We start from the raw sequence: 27,086 nt of genomic DNA, 5'->3' as shown, positions 1-27,086 counted from the left end.
GATATTTTACAAGTAACATCACACAAAGGCCTCTTCATCACCTTTGTGTATTACTCCGCCCACATACAGCCAGCAAAAAAGCAGAGAGACACTAGTTCGACAAATATTACTGCTGTTGGACAACATAATGTACTTCGGGGGCTTTTTAGTGGAGATGGTAGTTGTTTAGATTGCAACTGTGCAGTTTATTTGTAAGAATAGTGCCTATTTTAAAATATTTACAATTTCTGAGAGAGCTCGTCGGCGGCCATTAGCCTGCCATAGAGTAGAAGACCAAAGACGATTGACGTTTTTCCATCCACAAGATGGCGACAGAACTGCACAATAAGCCCTTACGCTTAGAAGATTATAGCAGTCTGATTTCTAACTACAGCAGATCAAATCAATATTAAACTGGTAAGCATACCTGCCAACACTGGGAGTATCCCGTATTTCAGACCAATATCCCGCAACCATCCTGTTTTTTATTTCTTCAGGAAAACTCCCCTAATTTCAGCCCCCCTCCTCCTCTGGTACAGTCTGTAAACACCCCCAGGTTGCCAACTTTGGTACAGTATCCAATCAAAGCGGCCACCTAAAACCCGTTGCATCCTGTCCGGGTTTTCAACCTCTCCCTCTCCCCCCGGGTCTCCTGTATTTTCAGAGACATGTCGGCAGGTATGTTTGTAAGTGATATTATAAGTCGATCTCTCTCTCTTTTGTACGTTGCTGTATTTATACAGATTTGCTCGTATATCAGGAATGTGTGTTGTGTTGGCAGAAAGAAAGAAGCAAAGTCCTCATGTGTTGAGCGTTTTTCCTTATCGCAAACACAACAGCAGTCTGGTAGTGATTGCGTTGCTTATTTCGGGGTTAATTATTGTGAAATCCCGATTGCAACAGAGCAATACTGTCGACTGTAACACTGTAAGAAGATATCTCTGTAGATGGATGGCATTTCATGTCACGTTCAGCCTTATAATCTTAATGTGAGCAAAATCAGCTGTTGTCTTCACTTTAGACATTACGCTATAGACTCATTTAAACACTAGCTCTACAGTGATGTTGGTGAATTAATAACGGCTTCTGCTGTTCTGATGTCAGCTGCAGATGTGAATGAATGGCGGAAGAAAGTAGTTCCTAATAAAAAGGGCTTTTTAGACTCTCCGTGTTTGATTGTCTTACTTCTATACACTATTGTCCAATCAAACTGTTGTATAAATGCAATATCACACTCGTAGCAGTGCCATATGGCTGTATATCAGCACTGGTGGGATGCTAATGCCTAGTTCAGACTGCGTGATTTTAGCCCCGATTTTGACTCGCCGACAAGTTTTGAGAAATCGCCAACAAATGCCTGAAATCACAGGCAAATCAATGCTCGTGCACGTGAGTGACAATCACACAGTATGAACTTTCAAAGACGCGATCTGAGAGAATCGCTGATGAGTCGCCGATGCCTGTGAGATATTTGGCGTGCTGAATATCTGGAGCTGTCGGCGATTCAAATCATGCCGTGTGAATTGAGTTTTGACTGAAAATAACATCAGCGATCGCCTACAGCCAATGAGAGAGCAGCATTCACTTGTGTGTGTGTGTGTGTACCTGCTGCAGGCCAGCGGGAGGCTGGGGGAGAAGTTAAAAACGCTCTTTTTCGGTTTATTTGGACCCACGAAATGGAGGAAAAACTAGTGGAGGTTTGACAGGACTCAGGAGCAACGGTGTCTGTTTGACGTTTCATACAGAAAGAAATTAGTTTATTATTAACGTTGAGGAGAAATGGCTAATTCCCTTTAAACCCAGGTGAGCAAACATGTACATGTTCTACCCCATTAAAGGCTTCTTTCTCATTATGTAGTTAATAACAAAGGATATACGACGTGTTTTTGGCTGTGAGACGTGGTTTGGAAGTTGTCAGCGACTCTTCCTATAGTAATGCAATGCAATGTGAATGTCCCTGTCGCCGATCCATCTTGCAGTGTAAACAAAGCAGCGATGAAACGCTAGTCCACATAGTCATGCAGTGTGAAAACATCTGTGACACGACTACTTTGAAAATCATGCAGTCTGAACTCGGCATAAGGCAACGCACCTCCCACCAGTGCTGATATACAGCCATATCGCACTGCTACTCGTGTGATATTGCTCATATATGTGGATATATACATATACATATAGCAGGATATGAGATTACTTGTTTTCACTTTAATAAGGTGATAGGATATTTTTGATGACTCAGCCCCTGAATCATTGAAGTTTAAATAAAAAAATATATTAAAAAAATACAAGAAACACCCAGCTTGATTCCGTCCTCTACTGTTTACCTTTCTGATGAAGGCCCGTCGGATACTCTTATCTTCCCAGTTGGAGTTTGCAAAGTCGTCATTTCCGTAGTAAGACGGAGGTCCGTCTCCACCGTGATATCCAGGACTCTCCATAGAAGCTGTTCAAACACAATAACACATGAGAAGGGGAAATATAATGTGTGTTTGAGCATTTATTACAGTGTACTAAAACCAAAACTGGGTCAAAGACATGATATTCAATTTGGTCTCTGCATGAAATGCCAATTATAGAAGCAATTTTAACACAAACATTACCTGACAAACATTTTGTCACCTATCCAAGAGAACAACAAGTAATAACTTCACGTTAAGTTGATGATTTAGTATCAGAAGTGGCTTATATGAAAGGCCTCTAGATGACGCTTATTTGAGCTCAATTAAATCTGATCATGCCTTGATGTTGACTGATTTCATTAGGACAGTAAGGTCCGACTCTGCTCAGACTAAAGTCTCATCACTGAACAGAAATAATGTCCAGTATAGAATATAAAGTCCTGCTGCAGTGGAGACAGAATGAATATTGTGTCTGACTCCATCATGAGCTTGGAGGACTGCATCCATACATCTCTGCACTGACAACCACTGATTAATAAAGTCATCTGGAATGGCAGAGAAAGCGTTCCTGCAGGACTCCCAGAGTTCATCAAGACTCTTTGGATTCATCTTCAATGCCTCCTCCAACATCTTACACCAGACATGCTCAATAATGTTCATGTCTGGTGACTGGGCTGGCCAATCCTGGAGCACCTTGACCTTCTCTGCTTTCAGGAGCTTTGATGTGGAGGCTGAAGTATGAGAAGGAGCGCTATCCTGCTGGAGAATTGTCTCTCTCCTGTGGTTTGTAATGTAATGGGCAGCACAAATGTCTTGATACCTCAGGTTGTTGATGTTGATCATCCACTCTGCAGATCTCACGCACTGAATGTAACCCCAAACCATGATGTCTCCTTCACCAAACTTGACTGATTTCTGTAAGAATCCTGGCTTCATGCGGGTTCCAGTAGGTCTTCAGCAGTATTGGTGATGTTTGGGATGCAGTTCAGCAGATGATTCATCAGAGAAATCTATCTTCTGCCACTTTTCCAGATCATCAGCTAGAAGTCAAGTTATTATTTGCTGCTCTTACAACTGAGATCAAGACAAATCTTTTGTCAGGTAGAGTATAGTAATCAATATGAATGAGGTTTTCATATATTGTTCTTCACCCAATAAAGGGATAATGTTTCCAGTATTGCTGAAAATAAACATTGTTGAAATAACATCCATGTAACTGCAAACACTAATGGTCCAGACAATGTTTTTAACCATTACAAATCGCTATAAAAAATAAAATATGTAAAAAAAAAAGAAGAAAAAAAAATCACATTTGCCACCTTTAAGTGTTTTTCTAAAGAACTGAATGAACCAGGTACCCTTTAGACCTGAATATGCAGTTGACTATTATTAAAAATATATATATCGTAATTAATGTCACTGCAGTTACCATACCATACCATAATCACCGGCCACTTTATTAGGTACACCCTACTAGTACCCAGTTGGACCCCTTTTGCCTTCAGAACTGCTTTAATCCTTCGTGGCAGAGATTCAACAAGCTACTGGAAATATTCCTCAGAGATTTTGCTCCATATTGACATGATAGCATCACACAGTTGCTGCAGATTTGTCGGCTGCACATTCATGATGCCAATCTCCTATTCCACCACATCCCAAAAGTGCTCTATTGGATTGAGCTCTGGAGACTGTGGAGGCCATTTGAGTAATTGGACAGGTGTACCTAATAAAGTGGTGCGTGTATGGTTATTTCCCTAATAATATGTTTAAAATAATGTTTCAAAATATACTGTTGACAATGTGTCAAACTTTATTTGACCCGAAAATCAGTTTGTAGTAGGAAAGAGGTCAGATTATTGTTAAAATAAAACAATAGACAGTAGAGATCAATGAATGTATGAAGTGAATAATAAAATATACAGCTGACCAACACGTGTTTTAATGCTTGAAAAATAAAAACATTTCCATCATTGACCCGCAGTAAGTTCATTCAATGAAATGCACACAGAAATGGAAAACTGAAGTTCAACTTAACCGGTTTTATAGGTTTGGAAAGAACAGCACATATCATAGCATCGACATCAACAGAAGCAGCAAAAGATCTTAATAATACAGCTGAAGACGTGCTGATTATTACAGCAGGCACTGAGGATGATGAAGTAAAAAAAAGAACAAATGATGGATTTTCAGCACTCAGTGAGCTGGTAACCTTTTGCTGAATTGCTCAGGCAAAGCACTTTACCTTAAACACAGCCTGAAAACACCATGAAACCGCCTTATATTTTCATTCATTATACAATGACTTGCCCAATTACCCTAACCTACCTAATTACCCTAGTTAAGCCTTTAAATGTCACTTTAAGCTGTATAGAAGTGTCTTGAAGAATATCTAATCTAATATTATTTATTATTTTTATGTCATAATGGCAAAGATAAATCAGTTATTATAAATGAGTTAGGCGAGGCAGTGGCGCAGTAGGTAGTGCTGTCGCCTCACAGGAAGAAGGTCGATGGTTCGAACCTCGGCTCAGTTGGCGTTTCCAGGTGCTCCAGTTTCCCCCACAGTTCAAAGACATGCGGCACAGGTGAATTGGGGTAGGCTAAATTGTCCGTAGTGTATGAGTGTGTGTGGATGTTTCCCAGAGATGGGTTGCGGCTGGAAGGACATCTGCTGCGTAAAAACTTGCTGGATAAGTTGGCAGTTCATTCCGCTGTGGCAACCCTGGAAACCGGAGCACCCGGAAACGCCAACTGAGCCGAGGCTCGAACCAGCGACTTTCTTGCTCTGACGTGATAGTACTACCTACTGCGCCACTACATCACCCAGGGCTTTTTTCTAATCTGGAAATGACCTAATAGTGTCTGCATCAAATGTTCTTTATAGAAGCAGTTTTAAATGACACATAAAACATAATAAATAAATAAATTAATGTGTGCAATCATTTCCCCCCTCATTTTGCACTCATCGCCAATGAAAATCACTTTTATGAAAATGATGTGAAACGCAAAAAATTCTCCCAGTGTGCACTTTATTTGATTTTTTATATTTGTTTATTGTGTTTTTGATAAAGCAACATTACATTGGAGGTATTCAGTAACAAAAAGTATTTTCATTTAGTTTTTTTTTTTTTTTTTTTTTTTTACCACAAACTTAAAACAGAAACAAATGAACAAAAACAAAATATGCAAACGAAAAAGGAAAAGAAATTAATTAAATAATTAAATCACATAAAGAAAATGTATGGGGGTAAGAGTAGGGGATTTTGGGGATTTAAGGTTGGAGGAGTACATCACTGTCAATATAGATTATTAAAGGGTCCCATGTTTCGTAAAATGTCTGAACCATCTAATACAGGGGTGACCAATCCTGGTCCTGGAGGGCCGGTGACCCTGCAGTGTGTTTAGCTCCAACTTGCCTCAACACATCCACCAGGGTGTTTCAACTATACCTAGCAAGACCCTAGCTTGTTCAGGTGTGTTTGATTAGGGTTGGAGCTAAAATCTGCAGGACACCGGCCCCTTCAGGAACAAGTTTGATGACCCCTGCTCTAAAAACATCTTCATTTATTTGTGAATCTGGCTACTGAACTTAAACCTAATGTGGAAATATCCTAATAGTACTTACCATTAGGATCTACACCGAAGGCGGGCTGGCCGGGCCCCTGCTGGTATGGGCTCTGAGGGTACGGCCCTTGAGCGTAGTTTGCTTGCGGGTATGGCATCTGTGGATATGGCATCTGTGGGTATGGGCCAGGGCCAGGACCAAACCCTGGTGCTGGAGGCTGGCCGTAGGCAGGCTGGCCATAATCGGGTGGACCATAGGTTCCTGGTGCCGCATACGGAGGGGCCCCTGGACCCTGGCTGTAGTTTGGAGGAGGCATTCCAAAGGCATCAGTTTTGGGGGGCCCGTAGACATTGTTGTGAAGGGGGTTATTTTCCCCCATTATGGGGTAGGTTTGCTTGTCCTGAGACATGTCTCCTTCCCTCACTGCAATCCTGATGATGACAGAAAGACAGAAAGATTAGAGAAACCAAAGTCCCCTTTATATTTTAACACAGGGGTCATAGTCCTAGATAACACCCACTTGCACCAGACACTTTCTTAAAATCACTTCATACCTCTATAAAACATTTCTGAGTGTGCCTCACACAGGTGAGTGGGTTTGACAAACCACCTGTAGAAGCACTCTTCTCTCTATTTATACACTGCAAACCTTACTTAAACTCCCAACTTACAAGGACTCAATAAGGAAAACAATGTCTACTTGTGAATGTGCCACACAATCATGATGCACTACTTGTTTTATTTAACCTTAAATAGATCTTTTGCTTAATATCTTGCACAATACTGTTCTGTCTTATGTGAAAGTACTTGTATGCTCTGTCTTAGGTTATGTGTAGGCCCACGCGGATTTTTAGCCCATCATTGATTCTGTTTATTTACTTGAGTAAATGTGTGTAAATCTATATTTATTCAGTTTTTAAGTTAATTTCAGTCATATTATTGACTATCATAAAAAAATATTCATATGATTTATTTACCATGCAGTTTTTACAGTAATATTTTCTGTCTTTTAGTAGAGATATTATATGAGAGACTTGATTTGTTTACCTAATAAAGTGGATCTAATTGGATTGGCATTGCAAACATTAAATACAAGTTAAAAAGGTATTACTTTTCATTTCATATATTAAGGTTTTAGTTATGATACTCCCAAAGTCATTCCGCATAAATCCGCAGATTTTTTTTTAAATGTCCGCAGATTCCGTCTGGCCCTAGTGATGTGTACAGTTAAAGTGTATGCTCCACTGTATGTTCACACATGCAGTGGGATGACAAAACAGCTCCACTTGACTTGATTTCTGTGTACTCACTGTTATGCAAAACTGTTAACCAATCACTATACTTCTGAGTCTACACTCAGCCAAGGCCATTCAAACAGAGCACAAAATAGTCTACTTCCAAATTGTATTTCTTGATGTAAAATGTTTCTTGAGACAAAACTACAAGTGCACCACAAAGTACAGCACAATATGAAGATGTAAAGATAAAACGTATGTATACAGTTAAAGTCAGAATTATTGGCCCCCTTTGATTTTTATCTTCTTTTGTAAATTTTTCCCAAATTATGTTTAACAGAGCAAGAACATTTTCACAGTATGTCTGATAATATTTTTTCTTTTGGAAAAAAGTCTTATTTATTTTATTTCAGCTAGACTAAAAGCAGTTTTTAATTTATTAAAAGCCTCTTAAGGGCAAAATTATTAGCCCCTTTAAGCAATATTTGTTTTCGATAGTCTATAGAACAAACCATCGTTACACAATAACCTGCCTAATTACCCTAACCTGCCTAGTTAACCTAATTAACCTAGTTAAGCCTTTAAATTACACTGTAAAATGTATAGAAGTGTCTTAAAAAAATCTGCTCTCTGTTAAACAGAAATTGGGGGAAAAATAAACAGGGGGGCTGATAATTCTGACTTCAAGTGTGTTTGTGTGTGTGTGTGTGTGTGTGTGTATACATACATATGTATACATACAAATAAAATAAAACAGCAGGGACTATTTGAGATATTAGTTTTTATTGTTGTTTTTTGTTCATTTATTTATTGCAGCATATTTATTGCAAATTTGAATGGCAAGACTGAATGACAGGACTGATATAGAAATATGAGCTGCAGATTTTTGCCCTGTAAGCATTAAAATAAACACATCATTATATCAATACAGAGATATGTCTACACTATTTCTGGCATTCTGCATAACATATTTGGGCTCATTGTAAACAAAACTTTCATTTACAATAATACTAATATTAAAATTAGTTTGCATTTTCTAATTCTTAGGTTGTGGTAAAATAACAGGAAAAATCAGTCCTGATTTAATCTAATGGAGTAAAAGAAAAGTAAAATTTTGTATTACACTCATGGTTGTTGAAAGGATGGGGACAGATTCATAAGAAACCGGCAGAATTATGTTGACTAAATTACTGAAATGTCTAGTCAACTTTTTTTCAAATATAAGACTGACAAATTAATGAAAAGGGATGAAATTCATTCATTCATTTTCTTGTCGGCTTAGTCCCTTTATTAATCCGGGGTCGCCACAGTGGAATGAACCGCCAACTTATCCAGCAAGTTTTTACGCAGTGGATGCCCATCCAGCCGCAACCCATCTCTGGGAAACATCCACACACACATTCACACACACACTTATAGACTAAGGACAATTTAGCCAACCCAATTCACCTGTAGCGCATGTGTTTGGACTGTGGGGGAAACCGGAGCACCCGGAGGAAACCCACGCAAAGGCAGGGAGAACATGCAAACTCCACACAGAAACGCCAACTGAGCCGAGGTTTGAACCAGCGACCCAGCGACCTTCTTGCTGTGAGGCGACAGCACTACCTACTGCGCCACTGCCTCGCCCTAAGGGATGAAATACCGTTCAATATCTTTCCAGCATTAAAATACGTACTCTGAATGCTCAGGTAGTTCATGCAGGACTTACACACCCTAAATTAAACAAACCAAGACAAAAAAAACTTTTTTTCCAGAAAAACGATCTCTGTTTGTGATGATCTGATCAGAACAACTCTAACTGGACCGACCGCTGGTGAACAATCCAGCTCTGTCTGTTTACTCAAAGAATCAGTTCAGTGAATAATGCTGCGCTTCAGCACAAAAGAGGCCGCCAGAAGGCAAAAAGGGCCATGATTCAGTGGGCATTCACATTACGAGTGAATACTGAGAATAAACAACACATCGATAACCTGTTAACAAACTACACACAACCATGTTTCCACCAGTGATTCAGTGGGTGCAGCACAGCATTGAGAAGGTTGAGCACAGCATGTGCTAGTGGTTGTGCGGTTGCTGTGGATACTGATGTAGAAGTGTACGCATGTGTGCATCTGAATGCATGTGATGGTGGGAAACCCCGTCCTTTATAGCTGCGAGAGTGTGACTATAAAAAGAAGCTAATAGTCAACCTGAGAATGGGATGGGTGTTGTGTCTAAGAGACCCTTTAGGTTACATGAAGGCGTTGAAAAGCTGCATGGTAGCCCACGTAATGGAAAGAAAACTTTTTGTATTCTACATGTCTGTGCATTAAAGTGAAAGTGTTGTGGGTAATGAAATATACACTCACTGGCTACTTAATTAGGCACACCTTACTAGTACGGTGTTGGACCACATTTTGCCTTAAGAGGTGACTTAATGCTTCGTAGCAGAGATTCAACAAGCTACTGGAAATATTCCTTCGAGATTTTGCTCCATATTGTCATGATAGCATCACACAGTTGCTGCAGATTTGTCGGCTGCACATTCAGATGCCACTCTCCCGTTCCACCACATCCCAAAGCTGCTCTATTGGATTGAGCTCTGGTGACTGTGGAGGCCATTTGAGTACAGTGAACTCATTGTCATTCTCAAGAAATCAGTCTGAGATGATTGAGCTTTATGACATGCTGCGTTATCCTGCTGGAAGTAGCCATCAGAAGATGGAGACACTGTGCTCATAAAGGGATGGACATGGTCAGCAACAATACTCAGGTAGATCAGCAGTTTCTGAAATACTCAGAGCAGCCCGTCTGGCACCAACAACCATGCCACATTCAAATTCACTTAAATCCTCTTTCTTCCCCATTCTGATGCTCGCTTTGAACTGCAGCAGATCGTCTCAATCATGTTAGGCTGATTACAAATTTGCATTAACGAGAAGTTTGGCAGGTGTACCTAATAAAGTGGCCGGTGAGTGTATATAGCTCATACATTAAAGTCAATATTAGCAACATTTTAGTTTATTGTGCAGCCTCTAATTTCATCCAATCTCTATTGGAGGTGACAGTGTCAGTATGGTAAATGAACGGTTTTAAAAATGTGACTCTTTTTCTATTTCTTGTTACTAGGCAGTTGTTTGTTAATATGTATTATTACTCTTAATTTTTTGTTCAGCATATATTTTTCACATTCTGATACCTAATTATTAAATTGATCAAATGATTATAATTATAGTAAATATTCTTAAGAATTAAATGTGTTGCATTATTATGCTATTAAATCGTCATTCTTCTATTATACAATCCCAAATGAGAGAAAGTTGCACATGAGCACACAAAGAGAAATTAGTGATTTCCGAATTTACATGACTTGTATTTAATCATAAAATATTTCATGTTTTGCCAGGACAACTTTATTATAATTATGTGATTTTCTCTATAGGTTTATACTGTATCTATTCCGGCAGCACGGTGCCGCAGTGTGTAGCACAATCGCCTCACAGCAAGAAGGCTGCTGGTTTGAGCCCCGGCTGGGACAGTTGCCGTTTCTGTGTGAAGTTTGCATGTTCTCCCCGTGTTGGCGTGGGTTTCCTCAGGGTGCTCCGGTTTCCCCCACAGTCCAAACACATGCGCTATAGGGGAATTGGGTAAGCTTAAATTGTCCATAGTGTATGAGTGTGAAAGAGTGTGTATGAGTTGCAGCTGGAAGGGCAACTGCTGTGTAAAACATATGGTGGATAAGTTGGCGGTTCATTCCGCTGTGGCCACCCCAGAATAAAAGAGGGACTAAGCTGAAAAGAAAATGAATGAATGAATCTCCTCCCTTTTTATATTAATTAATTAATTAATTAATTTTGAATACAGTAAATGTTTGACTTTAGGATGTTGTTCTGTATTTACTGTAAAAAATGCTGGGCTCCACATTATCTTTTTTGTGTGGGGACAACACAAAGCAACTAAGTTAACTCATTAGTTTTTACAAATGTAAGTGGATTGAGCATGAAACTATTAAGCTGTCCCAAAACTCATGTTGAATTGTGTTGATTCAGCTTATTTTAATTAAGTAGTTTGAACAAACAGCAAACATATATATTTTTATGTTAGCTTTTAAAGGCAAAATAACATATATATTCAATAACAAAAAAAAGAAACTGCGTATATTTAAATGTAAAATACTATGACGTTTCAAAACAAACAACATTCGGCGCAATAGCCTAGTGGTTAGCGCGCTGACATATGGTGCCATAGCACGTCAGGGCGTCACAAGTTCGAATCCCGGCTCGACGACATTTCCCTACCCTACCCCCTGTCTCTCTTTCCCATTTCGCTTCCTGTCTAAAATCTGTCCTATCTAATAATAAAGGCAAAAAGGCCAAAAATAAATCTTAAAAAAAAAAAAAACAAACAATTGACTGTAAAATAAAGCAATACCCAAACAATGCAAGTTAGTTAGCATAACATGATTACACCAAAACCTATGATAATATCGACAAATAAACGTGAGCACAATCTCTCCCGTTTAATGTCTGTTCTGAATAACAGCAGTTATGCAACAGCGTCCCATTTACTGTGATGCCAAATCCCATGTGACTTGATCTCAGATCAGCGCTCTGTCCAGCATTAAACACCAGGTTATACTCAGTGGCCTGTTTTCCATCGTCTCCCTTCAGGGATTAAATACAGCAACTCCACATCAACAAATCCTAATGCAAATCCCATTCTATCATCTGCTTTTTGCAGTGATTATTCATTCATTTTACTCTTAGTCCTGTTAGCCGTTCAAAATTTTGTGCTTTTAAATGAGGATGTCAGATTGTGAAAGCCTAAAGTTATTATCTGTTAAATCTAAATCTCCATGTTCATTATCATCGCTGTCTGTTTATCTCTGGCTCGAACGAAATGACGAGAAGGCCTTAAAATGTTGATTAGGTCTGTGCGGCTGAGTGCTATTAGATCCCTGCACTTCTCCAAACTTCCTCAGGTTTCAGAGCTAAACAGTAATATTAACCAAGCAAGAGGGGTTTCCACTGGGTATATTTATGAGCAGCCTGAGGAGATGCAGGATTTTGAAAATAAAGAGCTTTAAAAATTAAAAATATTTGTTAACAGTTTCAGTATTTTGTGATTCACAACCAGAAATAAACTTGCAAATTTCATTATGGGATGTTAATCTCAGCTTTGTTTACATTTGATGTTGAAAATTCAACTCTACAGTTTAACAAAGTGACTTTTATTAACATTTAGGGAGTTTTAAAATAATATAATGTATAAGAAATGAGTAATATGTCTGTAAAACAACAGATAATGTGCTGAAGTCTATTACAGGGTGTTTATAGCGTCATATACAACACCAGACAATATAGCACTGCAAACTATTAATAATGTTCAGAAAAGTCACTTTTTACAACTAATCAAGGGTAAAAGGAAGATTCAGATCCGATGATGCAATTAAAAAAGCTTAAATATACGGGGAAAAATAAAAGATAGATAGATTTTATTTATTTATTTATTGCCATATCAGCTTCTCTGGTTATGTCATGGCGAAAAAACAGATCAAGTTTACATTATTACCGTATATATTTTATAAATGTAACTTTTCTATGATTAAACAGTATTTTAACAATAATAAGTCATCGACATCAATAAATAATACATGAGATAAAATCCATAGATAATAACAAACAAGATAAAAACTAGAACAGCTTTACGTTTGATAATAATTGCACAATTCTGAAAGGATTCACATTTAAAAAGTCTCTCCAGATAAAAATAAATAAACATTGTCTGATAACATTAAAAATAGGCCATTCCACACGCATATGTTTGACAATTTGGTTTTGGTTGTAATATTGACATTTTGAGGATTCTTGAGTTAGCGACAGCCCCTCCCCAGATGTTTTTTTATATATATTATGGTGTATAAATCATTATTAGATCAGATATGGAGAGTATTTAATCAATAACAAATTAATAACAATCTCCAACTTCAAGAAGTAAACAAACAAAAAAAAGGTCATTGATGCTCTTGTAGCTTGACGACTCCTTAAAATATTTAATGCAAACAAATTAAACATGCATTTTTACAAGAGTTGCCCACATTTTCCCAGTAAAGCCGGTTCTGTAATCAGTAGTACATTTCCAGCACATGCTTTCAGATGGAGCAACATTTACTACACACTCTCAGAAATAAACCAACACGAGTTGTCACTGGGGTGGTACTTTTTCAAAAGGTACACATTTGTACTTATAGGGTTCATATTGGTACCTCAAAAGTATATATTAGTACCTAAACATTTTAAGAGGAACACGTTTGTACTTTTTAGGTACTAATATGTACCCTTGAGGTATTAATATGGACCTTTTAGGTACAAATTTGTACCTTTTTGAAAGGTACCAGCCCAGTGACAGCTCGTGTACCTTTATTTCTGAGAGTGGAGAGGGTCGTAATTCACTGACAAGCTGTGCAATATAGCATTCATAATCACAGACTGTTTAATCATTTCCTTCAGCTTATTCTATATTTCAGAGATCACTACAGCGGAATGAACCACCAACTATTTCAGCATATGTTTTCCACAGCGGATGCCCTTCCAGCCACAAAATACCACAAACTCACTTCATAATATTAGTCAGGTGTCTGTAATATTATCTTCTGTGAGATGATTGCATAGCCGTGATTATTAGTCAGGCTGAATCAATAAAAGCAGTTCAATATTCTGTTGATAAATAAAGGCCATGGGGATTTCCTTGGTTTCTTCTTTGTGGGTGTTTGGAGTTTCCACATGAGAGCACCTTCTGGCCTTTATACACAAATCAGTTGTTTCGCTTCACAATGTCAGGAGAAATTGATATTACATTCGTTTAGCCTTTGTGTGTATTTTTGATCCTCGAAGTGTCATTAACATTTAATTAATCAGCAAGTAGAGCAGTGGTGAAATGTCACTGGATTTGGCATCAATTCTGTTTTAACAGCAGACGGCACTCTAGGCTAGTTTTTAACAGCAAACAGCACTTTAGACTAGTTTTGAACAGCAAACGACGCTCTAGACTAGATTTTTAACAACAGAAGAGGCTCTAGGCTAGTTTATAACAGCAGACGATGCTCTAGACTAGATTTTTAACAACAGAAGAAGCTCTAGGCTAGTTTTTAACAGCTCTAGGCTAGTTTATAAACAACAGAAGAAGCTCTAGGCTAGTTTTTACTAGCTCTAGGCTAGTTTAAAAAACAACAGAAGATGCTCTAGGCCAGTTTTTAACAGCAGATGGCGCTCTAGGCTAGTTTTAGCAGAAGACAATACTCTAGGCTAGTTTTTAACAGCAGATGACACTCTAGGCTAGTTTTTAACAGCTCTAGGCTAGTTTATAAACAACAGACGGGGCTCTAGGCTAGTTTTTAACAGCAGACGGTGCTCTAGACTAGTTTTGAACAGCAAACAACGCTCTAGACTAGATTTTTAACAACAGAATAAGCTCTAGGCTAGTTTTTAACAGTTAACAGCAGACTACGCTCTAGGCTATTTTTTAACAGCTCTAGGCTATTTTTTAACAGTTAACAGCAGACTACGCTCTAGGCTAGTTTTTAACAGCTCTAGGCTAGTTTATAAATGACAGAGGGCACTCTAGACTAGTTTTTGAACAGCAGACAGCGCTCTAGGCTAGTTTTTAACAGCAGAAGATGCTCTAGGCCAGTTTTTAACAGCAGATGGCGCTCTAGGCTAGTTTTAACAGACGAGAATGCTCTAGGCTAGTTTTAAACAGCAGATGACGCTCTAGGCTAGTTTTTAACAGCTCTAGGCTAGTTTATAAACAACAAAGGGCACTCTAGGCTAGTTTTTAACAGCAGACAATGCTCTAGGCTAGTTTATAGCAGTAGACGGTGCTTTAGGCTAGTTTTGAAGAGCAAACGGCGCTCTATACTAGATTGTTTAACAACAGAAGATGCTCTAGGCTAGTTTTTAACAGCAGACGGTGCTCTAGACTAGTTTATAGCAGTAGACGGTGCTTTAGGCTAGTTTTGAAGAGCAAACGGCGCTCTATACTAGATTGTTTAACAACAGAAGATGCTCTAGGCTAGTTTTTAACAGCAGACGGTGCTCTAGACTAGTTTTGAACAGCAAACAACGCTCTAGACTAGATTTTTAACAACAGAAGAAGCTATAGCCTAGTTTTTAACAGCAGATTACGCTCTAGGCTAGTTTTTAACAGTTCTAGGCTAGTTTATAAATGACGGAAGGCACTCTAGACTAGTTTTTGAACAGCATACTGCACTCTAGACTAGTTTTTAACAGCAGAAGATGCTCTAGGCCAGTTTTTAACAGCAGATGGCGCTCTTCGCTAGTTTTAACAGAAGACAATGCTCTAGGCTAGTTTTAAACAGCAGATGACGCTCTAGGCTAGTTTTTAACAGCTCTAGGCTAGTTTATAAACAACAAAGGGCACTCTAGGCTAGTTTTTAACAGCAGACAATGCTCTAGGCTAGTTTATAGCAGTAGACGGTGCTTTAGGCTAGTTTTGAAGAGCAAACGGCGCTCTATACTAGATTGTTTAACAACAGAAGATGCTCTAGGCTAGTTTTTAACAGCAGACGGTGCTCTAGACTAGTTTTGAACAGCAAACAACGCTCTAGACTAGATTTTTAACAACAGAAGAAGCTATAGCCTAGTTTTTAACAGCAGATTACGCTCTAGGCTAGTTTTTAACAGTTCTAGGCTAGTTTATAAATGACAGAAGGCACTCTAGACTAGTTTTTGAACAGCATACTGCACTCTAGGCTAGTTTTTAACAGCAGAAGATGCTCTAGGCCAGTTTTTAACAGCAGATGGCGCTCTTCGCTAGTTTTAACAGAAGACAATGCTCTAGGCTAGTTTTAAACAGCAGATGACGCTCTAGGCTAGTTTTTAACAGCTCTAGGCTAGTTTATAAACAACAGAGGGCACTCTAGGCTAGTTTTTAACAGCAGACGATGCTCTAGGCTAGTTTTTAACAGCAGACAATGTTCTAGGCTAGTTTTAAACAGCAAACGGTGCTCTAGACTAGTCTTTAACAGCAGATGGCGTTTTAGGCTAGTTTTGAACAGCTCTAGACTAGTTTTCAAACAGCAGACGGTGCTCTAGGCTTGTTTTTGACAGCAGATGGCGCTCTAGGCTAATGTTAAACAGCAGATGGCGCTCTAGGCTAGCTTTTAACAGCAGACAGTGCTCTAGACTAGCTTTTGACAACAGACAGTGCTCTAGAACATGAACATTCAGTTTAAGAACTATTACTGAACTCTAAAAGTTTGAATTATTCACTCTATTGTAAAGATAACAAAGTCATGCATGCTCATTATCATGATATATTGCATTATTTGAGTCTAGAAGTCACACAAAAGTCCTAGAGGAGATGTGTGTCAGATATTTCCATGCATATTTTGTCCATTTTGTAATCTATGTCAAATTTATAACCCAGCAGCTCTGTGCCACACGGCAGAATAATCCACTAAACTGGATCAAATGAGATCACCTTATATTTTTCCAAAGTATTTTCCAAATAAGCCTGGAAGTTTAAAAAAACATTTAGTTTCAACACCTCAACATATTTTACATCTGGCCATGTGCGTGAAGATTCTTAAACTTAAATGCTGTTCCCTTACTCTCATATGCTTTGACACTACACTAAATGAAGCAGATTTTAAAACCTTATGCAAAATAAACTGGTGCATTTCATAGCGCGTGGCTCTCTTTGCATCGGCTGCAGGGTTGACTGTGCATTTGCATGCATGCATGAGCATACAGTGGTCTACAAAACCCAGCTAACCAATGCACAGGAACTGAGCTCAATCAGATAAGGTGAATGATTTGAAGAGTGGCTGAGCACACATTTGTAATTGTCCGTCAACTCAATGACATGCTCCAGCATTTGGTCATCTCTACTGAAAAGCAGCAGGCATAGAGCGACAGAAAACAAGTTATATGTGAGGCTAGGCGATACAGCAGAAAAAAGTTGTTTACGTTGAATTTATGTTAAACTTAAGCATTGTATTTGTATTTTAGCCCCCGATCAAATTTATTAAGACAAAGTAGTTTTTAAAAAGTCAACCCTAAATTACAATTTAAACAAATATCTCCTTTCTTCTGTTTTACATTCAGATGAAATAAGTCTTAAAGATGCTGTATACAAGTTTCTGAGGTATAATATAAGATATACCATATAAGACTCTCCATATAATCTCCATATAAGACTAAGATATAACTAATATAAGACTCTGGAGTATAAAAATAATTTCTTAAATAAATATTTAAGAAACATGCTAATTACAATATGACAAACTTATATCTATGCAGAAAGCATTGAAGATGGGCACTCATTTAAATTGAACGTCATGTCTATGTTAAAAACATCTTAAGTCACCATAATTGTTTATGTGAAAAACAATGCTAAGTTAGTAATTGTCCATTGAAAATGTTCGTTCTGTGTTGGAATGTCTGCCTTTGTTTTGGTCTCTATAACCAGCCCACTGCCTGTTTACTCAATTATATTCCAGCACTCCAGTTTGCCTTGGTGAAAAACACGACATCATTATTTCAGTCATGAAGGCTGCCTCAATGTATGCGGAAAGTCTAAAATTGCGACTGTAAGATGAACCCTCCAAAATGAGACGCAGATTCAGAGGTATAAAAATACACATGAGGGTTATTTTAATTATAAAATAATAATCTAAAACGTAAAAAACACTCTTGCTCCTATTAGAGTCGTCAATCTGGCAACCTGCGTGTACATGGAGTCCACAGAGAAGGGACGGGTGGAAAAAAGACCACAATTTGGACTGCAATACCTAGTTCGACCACTAGGTGTAAATCCTACATACTGCATCCTTAATTAAACTGTTGGTTCATCTCCTGATGAAAAATCAAAGCATAAAAAATAAAACAAGCGTAGAAATCCAGTGCTAGTTTCAGTGTGTTTGTGTTGAAAATGCTGGGGAATTGACTACCATTGCTAAACTGACTGTTGATTAGATTGATTATATGTCAATGTGAATATTTATCTCGATGTGTTCAGATTAGAGATCTGCACGGGACAAAATTGTGAACCCCGTTACCGACAGGTTTTAGTCCAAACCCGACTGCTCCTGCTTATATTCTGTCCCGCTTATATAACTGCCCCATTTTCTACCCGCCGCGATCGTTCTTGCTAATGCCTAGTTCACACTAGAGGATTTTAAGCCTGATTTGAGCCCGATTTGGAAGTTAACGAGCTCGCCGACAGATCGGGCTGTGATCGGGAAGAAATCTGCGGGTGCTCGGCGCTCGCCGCTCGCCGCTCTTTATGTGTGAACTACTGAACAATGCATCAACGAGGCTTGCTGACGCGTCGCCGACACCTCGCAGACGGAAATCCAACATTCAGCATGCTAAATATTCCAGAGCAGTCGGCCGACTCAACCCCACGTGTGGTCAGATGTAGTGACGAGCTGCAGCCAATGAGAGAGCAGATCAGCATGAGCCGCGTGCCTGTGTGTTCAGGAGCTCAGCAGAAACATCTGTGATTGGTCAGAATGGGCATCGGTGCACTCGCTTCATTCTGCGTTAGCACAGACATGAGAGTAGGCTATATTAACAGTGGAGCTAGAATTCTGTAACTATTAGAATTACTATACTGCTCATTCTGACCGTTCTTATATAAAACGCCATACTGTCACAACATATTTACATTCAAAGCTATTATTGAGATATTAAAATTAAGCTTTGAATGTCTGGCATCATATTTAATGACACCATTACCCTAAAAATATAATCTTTTTTTGGTAATGCAGCCTATAAATATGTAGTAAAGATACTAAAACACTTAAAGGTCTTGGCTTTCATTTTCACTTTCAAACAGGAGCTTTTTAACAGCACAGAATATGCAGTTTTGAAAGATATCTGAAGTAAATTGATGTTTTTGCCATCAGAAAGTTTTGTTTATGTTAGCAGGAAGTTGCTAGGCAAGAAAATGCACACTTATTTAAAGTCACAGTGAAAAGTATCAGACATGCATGCAGTCATTTTGACCAATATGGTAATTTAAGGCAGAAATGATCAGTTCTTTACTGTTTTGTAATAAAAAAAAAATAACAATGTCAGAAAGAAATACACTGATAGTTAGAAAACGGCAGGGTGTTATAAATATGTTAGTTTTATTTCAAAGAGTTATAAAATTACAAAAATTAAAAACTCTCTGTGTATCTCTCCACTGGAACCTGCAGATGAGTGATTAATCCGCTGATAAATCAGCTGATTTGACGATGTTTTTAAATGCTTCCTCCAAAGCTTGAAATGCTGTCAGTGATGTCATCAGCACACAAGCAGCCAATAGTGTTCAGCTTTTTCTGACGACTCCTCCCTCAAATTTTCATTGGCTGTGGTTTGGTAGCTTGAATGAGCTGATGGGGAATGAGTTGTTGTCAGATCATGTAGTGTGTGACCCCCCTCTTGTGGATCGTTCACGGAGTGTTGCGTAGTGTGAACACCACAGAGATTAAAAGACACAAAGTCAAGTCATGTAGTGTGAACGGCACAGCGATTTGCTGATGTTTAAAATCCTGTAGTGTGAACTAGGCTTAACGATGGGCGGTGGGGGTTGATGTGTATAACAAGCTGTCTGTATAAACACACACACACACATAGACACACAGCACCAAGCAAGCGATACACAGCCTCACGCGCTCTCTCTCATTCACACACATACACACATAGAGAGCAACAAACAAGCGACACACAGCATCACGCTCTCTCATTCACCCACATACATACGCGTGTTCGCCCGCTCGCTCGGGAGTCAGGATTGATATTGTTAGACCGCCCACTCCCGTTCAAATCGCAACAGTTACCGACCGCTAACGTGCTTTATTTGGAAATTTATTCCCGCGCCGCAAGAAATCTGGTCAGAATGCAGACCCCTAGTTCAGATGCGCTATAAACACACTGGAGACACCTGCTGGTCACAAGAGGTAATGCACTATTAAACGCATCATCTAAAAATCAACAGATCATTATCATTTTAATAATATATGCATCGTTGTTATTGTGCACGTCCTGTGAAGAGATGATGCCAAACATAGAGGGCTTCTAGGGGTATCCATAACCTTGGACCAGGCCGTATCCTGAGCAGCTACTGTGGCGGTTTAATTACTGTAAGACCCCAGTTACAGACAGGTCCTCGCATTGATCTTGTGGGCGATCCTGAACACACGCCCGTGACCGACTCACACCTGCAGATTCTCCATGATGGGTGTCCAGCATTCTCCAGCCTCCGGCATCTAGACTGCAGCTCTGCACAAGAATTCTGGCCAGAGGAGAAATGGTTGTGCCCGACTGAGCCTGGTTTTTTATATCCATAACTTTCCAGGTTTTTATTTCCATAACTTTCACCAATTGGTGAAGTTTGTTCCTCCACTGTCGCCTCTGTCTTGCTTGGTTTGGGGCTTGTAGAGCTGCGTATTGATGGATTTGCTCTTCAGTGTTTGAACTCTCAGCAGTGAAAATTAATCCACACTGAACTTCAACTCTGAACACTGGACGGACAGTTTCAATCTACTATGATCTTCTATGTGAAGCTGCTTTGACACAATCTACATTATAAAAGCGCTATACAAATAAAGATGATTTAAATCGATCTATTTATCGTTATCATACATGGTGTGAACAGGCCTTTACTGTATGTTTTAAGAACCGCAGGTCCTCACAGTAAAAACCAATGCACAACGAATGTTCCAAAGTCAGGCAAGAAACAAGCAAGCATGGTTTAAGCAAGGCTTGGGGAATGGACGTGGCTATGGAGCTGTATAATTTGCTGAGAGGGGTAGAAAGGGATGATGAGTAGGCCTGAATGTTATCCAGGACAGGGAGTAGGTGGTGACTTGGCAAATAATGAGAACTGTGAAAAACATTTTAGAGAAACTAACATATTATAATCAATTAAACCGTGATTTGCTTTGATAAAGCTGACTGGGTTTAATGCCTGCCATGCTCCAGTGTGTGTGTGTGTGTGTGTGTGTGTGTGTGTGTGTGCGTGTGCGTGTGTGTGTGTAAGCACATGATGAAGAGCGTCAATAAACTGCAACGTCATGCTGATACGCTGCAAAAACAGGCTTTCCTATTTGGGTTTTGTCTTGCTTCTAGTACAAATATCTAAAAAAAAATTAAATCAAGAACTTTTTCTAGACAAGCAAATACATATTGTCCTGTTTTATGAAATAACATGCCAAAGTGAATTTTTCTTTTTCTTTTTAATAATCTGCCAACAGTCTAAGCAAAATAATATGCCAAAAAGAGAACAAGATTATTTAGCTGGCCCCATTGGAAGATTATTTGGCTTTTTTTAAGGAAAAAACTTGCTTATTTTGGTGTCACTTATACTCACTTATATTTCTGAAAACGAGGCGATATGTTTTGCTTGTCTAGACATTTTGTTAGACATTTAAAATAGAAACAGGACCATAAAGGTAAGATAATAAAGCATTTAAAGCACTAGGCATTTTTTACAGTTTAAGAAGTGTCAGTGGTTATCAAAGCCTAACTCAATACACCACGTAATGCAGTTTGACCTTATTGTGTGTGTGTGTGTGTGTTTGTTTCATTTGCATGTTGTCAAATAAGGATTTGACTATTACTGCAGCTGTTCTTTTGTTTGAAGAGAAAATAAAATGACAGATCGATCATGTATGGCACGCTGTTTAAGCATTTATTTCAATACAAAAGTAATTTCTACTTTTGGTCACTAGTACTTGTTTTAAATACTAACTAGGGTTGTCACAATACTGGAATTCGGTACCTGTTGGCACAGAAATATTAAAAACAGACTAACTATTTCCAACTAACATGTGAGCGTTATTGCAGGGCTCGAAATTGCGAACAAAATAAAATATATATTTGGGAGCATGTGTGCGAGTGTATAAAATTGTTGTGTGCACCAGTTTTTACGGCAAAATGTTCACCACATGCGCGGATTTGGGAGACATTCACGCAGAATGCATCTTTGCACTTGAAACGCGAAACGCAGCGCTCAGGAATGGGTTAAAACAGTTGTCATGTCAACTTGCTGCAGTAAACAAAGCCAAGTCCGTAATGCTTGCCCCGCCTTCGCGCTCTTCTTATTGGCCCACCACTGCTCTAGCACTGAAATATCAGCTGTCAATCACTCAGTCAATGCCTTCAGGCTTGGGATGACAGAGAGAGCTACTACTGCGAATAACTGTAAAGCGCTGAAGATGAGAATGAAGATAACACTGACAGATTTTGTTTGAGAAACCATGACATCTAAAGTTACAAATAATGACACATCTTACTAGTGACCATGTGCTGAATGTTAATCCAACATCTACACTTTTCCAAGAGTGGATAAGACTTCCGTTGGCTTCAAGTCCGCTATGAAAAGTCTGTGGGATGGAGTTTTCAGGTAACTGTTTGCCACATCTAGCACGAGAGCTTCTGTTTAATCCTTCATATAATCGCCAGATCCTGTCCGCCGTGCAAGTGGCAGCTATATGTCAAATTTAACGCGAGCACGGGGATAACAAGCAAAACCCTGCACAGAAATGTCGTCTGGTTTAGAAGGGACTGGGGGGGTTTGGGTTCTTTAAGACGAAGACATTGAGATAGGAAATAGGAAAACTGGTTATTTATAGTGAGTTAGGAATCATCTGGATAATTGTTCATGGAATAGCTGAGAACAATTATAAGCACGTGCTCCTCTCGAAATTAGCGTATAAATAAAGTTCACTTCATGGTAATGTTTACTTTCATCAATTTATTCATTCATTCATTTTCTTTTTGGCTTAGTTCCTTTATTAATCCGGGGAATGAATGGAATGAACCGCTAACTTATCCAGCAGATGTTTTACGCAGCGGATGCCCTTCCGACCGCAACCCATCACTGGGAAACATCTATACGCTCTCATTCACACATATACACTACAGACAATTTAGCTCACGCAATTTCCCTATAGCGCATGTGTTTGGACTGTGGGGGAAACCAGAGCACACGGAGCAAACCCACGCGAATGCGGGGAGAACATGCAAACTCCACACAGAAACGCCAACTGACCCAGCCGAGGCTCGAACCAGCGACCTTTTTCAATCCGCTGTGGCAACCCCAAATAAAGGGACTAAGCCGAAATGAAAATAAATGAATGAATTATCTAGCTTTACAGTCATTTATTAGAGATGCACCAAATTGTCAACCGCAGAAAACGATCAGCCAAAAATCTCATTGATTTCAATGGCATTTCTATTTAGTCTACTCGTTCGTGCTTTTTATAGTACCGCTACTGTGCTGTCATGACAATGCTGCTAAAATTACAACCCCCCGACTCGTTCACTGTCAATAAATGTAACTGTTAATAAAAATGGGTAATTTTCTTTTTGAAATCTGTATAGTTTAAGTTATTGTTTTAAATTTCAAATTGAGTTAAACGTACAAAATTACTTTATTATAATTAATAAAATAATACATAATTATAGCAAAGCAATTACAGTTTCTGCTTTCCGACAACTCCTCTGACATATATAAAACACAAAATATAAACATACAAGTAGGTAAGGAACGTGCACTAGTATCTAAAGCCTGTGTGAACCAGATGTTGTTGAGACTTTAATTTCTGTATGTTGACATACTTCCAGTCTGCAACGGAATATTGAGTAGGAGTAGGGGCTAAAAGGGATACAGCTGAGGCCGATCATTACCTATAATTTTACAAAAATACAATTACTGTACAACAATTGTCATTTTTAAATTATTGTGAAATCTAGTAACAACCCAAACCTACTCAAAAAGGGATACAGCTGTGGCCAGAAGATAACCAGCATTATTTATATTATTTGTTAAATTAAATAACTAATTATTATAACTAATAATTAATTGTATTCTATTAACATCTACCCCTACCCCAACCCTACATCCAACCATCACAATAATGTAAAAACAGTAAAAAGAAAGAGTATTGTTAATATTATTTTTTAAATTACACATTAAACTATACTTTATTAACGTTTACCCCAACCCCAACCATCACAGTGATGTAAAAACATTAAAAATAAAGAGTATTATTAATATTATTTATTAAATTACACATTAAACTATACTTTATTGACGTCTAACCTTACCAAAACCATCAAAGTGACATAAAAAAACAGTAATAATAAAGAGTATTATTAATATTATTTATTAAATTACACATTAAGCTGTACTTTATTAAGATCTACCCCTACCCCAACCATCACAGTGACATAAAAACAGTAATAATAAAGAGCATTATTAATAGTATTTATTAAATTACACATTAAACAGTACTTTATTAAGGTCTACCCCTTCCCCAACCATAAACCCAGTCATCACAGTAAAGTAAAAACAGTAATTATTGTTCTACAGTGTCCCAAAAACGCTATATTGATGCGAGTATCCACACCTGTATCCCATCTAGACTTTAGCAGGCAAAAGGGGCTTATTAAATTATTATATCACAAATAATGTGGCTTCTGACATCAGCAGAGAAAACAAATGATCAGACTTTGATGTACGATTACCAAAAACAAACTGTTTAACTGGATTAACTGGCACAGGTTAAAGAATAGCAATGTGCACTGGCAAAATAAACATTGCAGATTTCGATCACTTTAAAAATCTGAATTAAAGTTAAAACGGCTTGCCATATATTATGAAATCTGCTGTTCACTCCATTCATACTGTTCGTCTATCATTAGAGATGACTAGTCAAATTATTATTGTTATTATTTTGTAAATAAACATTAGCATGTGGTGCAATGCCTTCACACACAAACTTAACAGGTTTAAAGAAAACATTTCTATACGCTTTAAGTAACTACATCTGCAATAATTCCTCTATTAAACATGTGCGTCAGAAAATTCATTAAAATACCTGAAATTAAATCTACACACAACACAAATAAGCCGTTTCATCAGCTCAAAGCAAAGCTAACCTAACCTAACCTCACAATAAATCTGTGTTAATCTGTATAACGGAGCAGCCCGCTGCGTATGTCGTTATTATATGAACCAGCCACACTTGTTAAGTCATACATATATTTACATATATAATATCAAACGCAGCAGATTACAACCCAAAATACCCCAATAAGTTCGTTAGCAGAGCTTATAATGATCTGAAAACATGAAGCCTGATTTGCGCACCATGACAACACGAGCGCCATGTCTTTCCGACTGCGCTATTTAAATATACCTGCTCAGAAATAAACAAACGCGAGTGTTTGGCAGACAAATAGACAGACTTACCTTTGAGTTTAAGCGACGCGCAGTGAAATATGCCGTTTTCTTATGAAATACCGGCAGAAATATTGTCCGTGCGCTGGCTTGTGTTGACGTTGGCTGCAGTAAATGCGTGTCTGCTCTGAATCCGTTCGCCACGCCCACCGCTCTGTGACGTAAGTGAAGAGTCACCTGACACAACATCTTCGCACTGTACTGACTACAGGAACTTTCCCATTGCGTAATTGCTGGAATGTTCTACAATTTTCCACTTTAATCCAGACTAAATACTGTTTCGAGTAAAATCTAGTAAAAAAAATAGTAAACTAGTGGAGTTGCTGCAAAAATAGAGCATTTCTGAATGCAGATGCTTTCTGACATCCAAATAAAGCAAATATATTCCCAAACAATATCATAAGTGACATTATTAGACACTACAGAAATGAAAGTGATGGCTTTGGGTTAGGTTTTTATTTATTACAGCAACATTAGGAGGCAAAATTGCTCTGACTTTAATAAAATATTATATACTTATCCTTATTATTGCAAATATTCATTCATTCATTCATTCATTTCCCTTTATTCATCAGGGGTCTCCACAGTGGAATGAACCACCACTTTATTCAGCATTTGTTTTAAACAACAGATGCCCTTTCAGCTAAAACCCAGTACTGGGAAACACCCATACACTCTCACATTCACACTCATACACTACGGACAATTTAGCTTACCCAATTCCCCTATAGCGTATGCGTATGGACTGTGGGGGAAACCAGAGCACCTTGGGGAAACCCACGCCAACACAGGGAGAACATGCAAACTCCACACAGAAATGCCAACTGACCCAGCCGAGGCTCAAACTATTGACCTTCCGGCTGTGAGGCCACGGTGCTAATCACTGAGACACTATGCTGCCCAAAATATTTATGTCGCTAGTATAATTATGTAGTGCACTTATGTTTGTATTGTGTATAAAATGAATAGCATATTATATCCATCATCTGTGAGTTGGAAAGAAATATGTAAATGTTACTTAAAAAAGGTCAAAGTGGCTTCTGGTTTGCTTAAATATGTGTCAAAGCTGAAGCAAATATTGCTAAATATTATGGAATATTATGGAGAGTTATGGAATGCTTTGCATTATTAAATTGACCTAACAAAGCAGGCATAATAGGGTATGGAAAACATCTTAGTCATTTCTCACTCACAGTGTTTTAGTTATTTTAAATATTCTGAAAAATCTGCACATCATAACAAATAATAATAATAATAATAATAGTGATAATAATAATAGTAATAATAAAACAATAATAATAATAATAATAATAACAAAAACAATAAATAATAATAATAATAATAAATAATAATAGTAATAATAATAATAGTCATAATAATATTAGTAATAATAAAAATAATAATAATAACAAAAACTATAAATAATAATAATAATAATAATAATAATAAATAATAATAGTAATAATAATAATAATAAATAAATAAAAAATAATAGTAGTAATAATAAAATTAATAATAATAACAATAAAAATAATTATAAAATAATATTAGCAATAATAATATTAGTAATAAAAATATAATATTAATAATAATACTAATAATAAAAAAATTGTAATAATAATATTAATGGTAATAATAATAATATTAATGGTAATTATAAAAATAATA

General features: G+C 37.9%; 1 protein-coding gene across 2 annotated transcripts in view; it reads right to left on the bottom strand.

The window, feature by feature from the left end:
• grinaa (glutamate receptor, ionotropic, N-methyl D-aspartate-associated protein 1a (glutamate binding)) overlaps positions 1 to 25,553 on the bottom strand; it is a 36,101-nt gene extending 10,548 nt beyond the window's left edge. The window contains exons 1-3 of one of the 2 annotated variants that reach the window (XR_012394725.1): positions 25,431 to 25,553; positions 6,004 to 6,374; positions 2,304 to 2,422 (exon numbers count right to left, since the gene is read on the bottom strand). Coding sequence is in view for 1 of the 2 variants with exons in the window: in NM_001045310.1 (NP_001038775.1) it covers positions 2,304 to 2,422; positions 6,004 to 6,352 (468 nt within the window). In the remaining variant the exon portion in view is untranslated. 2 annotated transcript variants of the gene reach the window in all.
• Positions 25,554 to 27,086: the final 1,533 nt, after the last annotated feature.

This window comes from Danio rerio, chromosome 19 (assembly GCF_049306965.1).
Source record: "Danio rerio strain Tuebingen ecotype United States chromosome 19, GRCz12tu, whole genome shotgun sequence".
NCBI lineage: Eukaryota > Metazoa > Chordata > Actinopteri > Cypriniformes > Danionidae > Danio > Danio rerio.
Note: the sequence above shows the minus strand (reverse complement) of the source record. Positions and strands in the feature narration are given on the sequence as shown.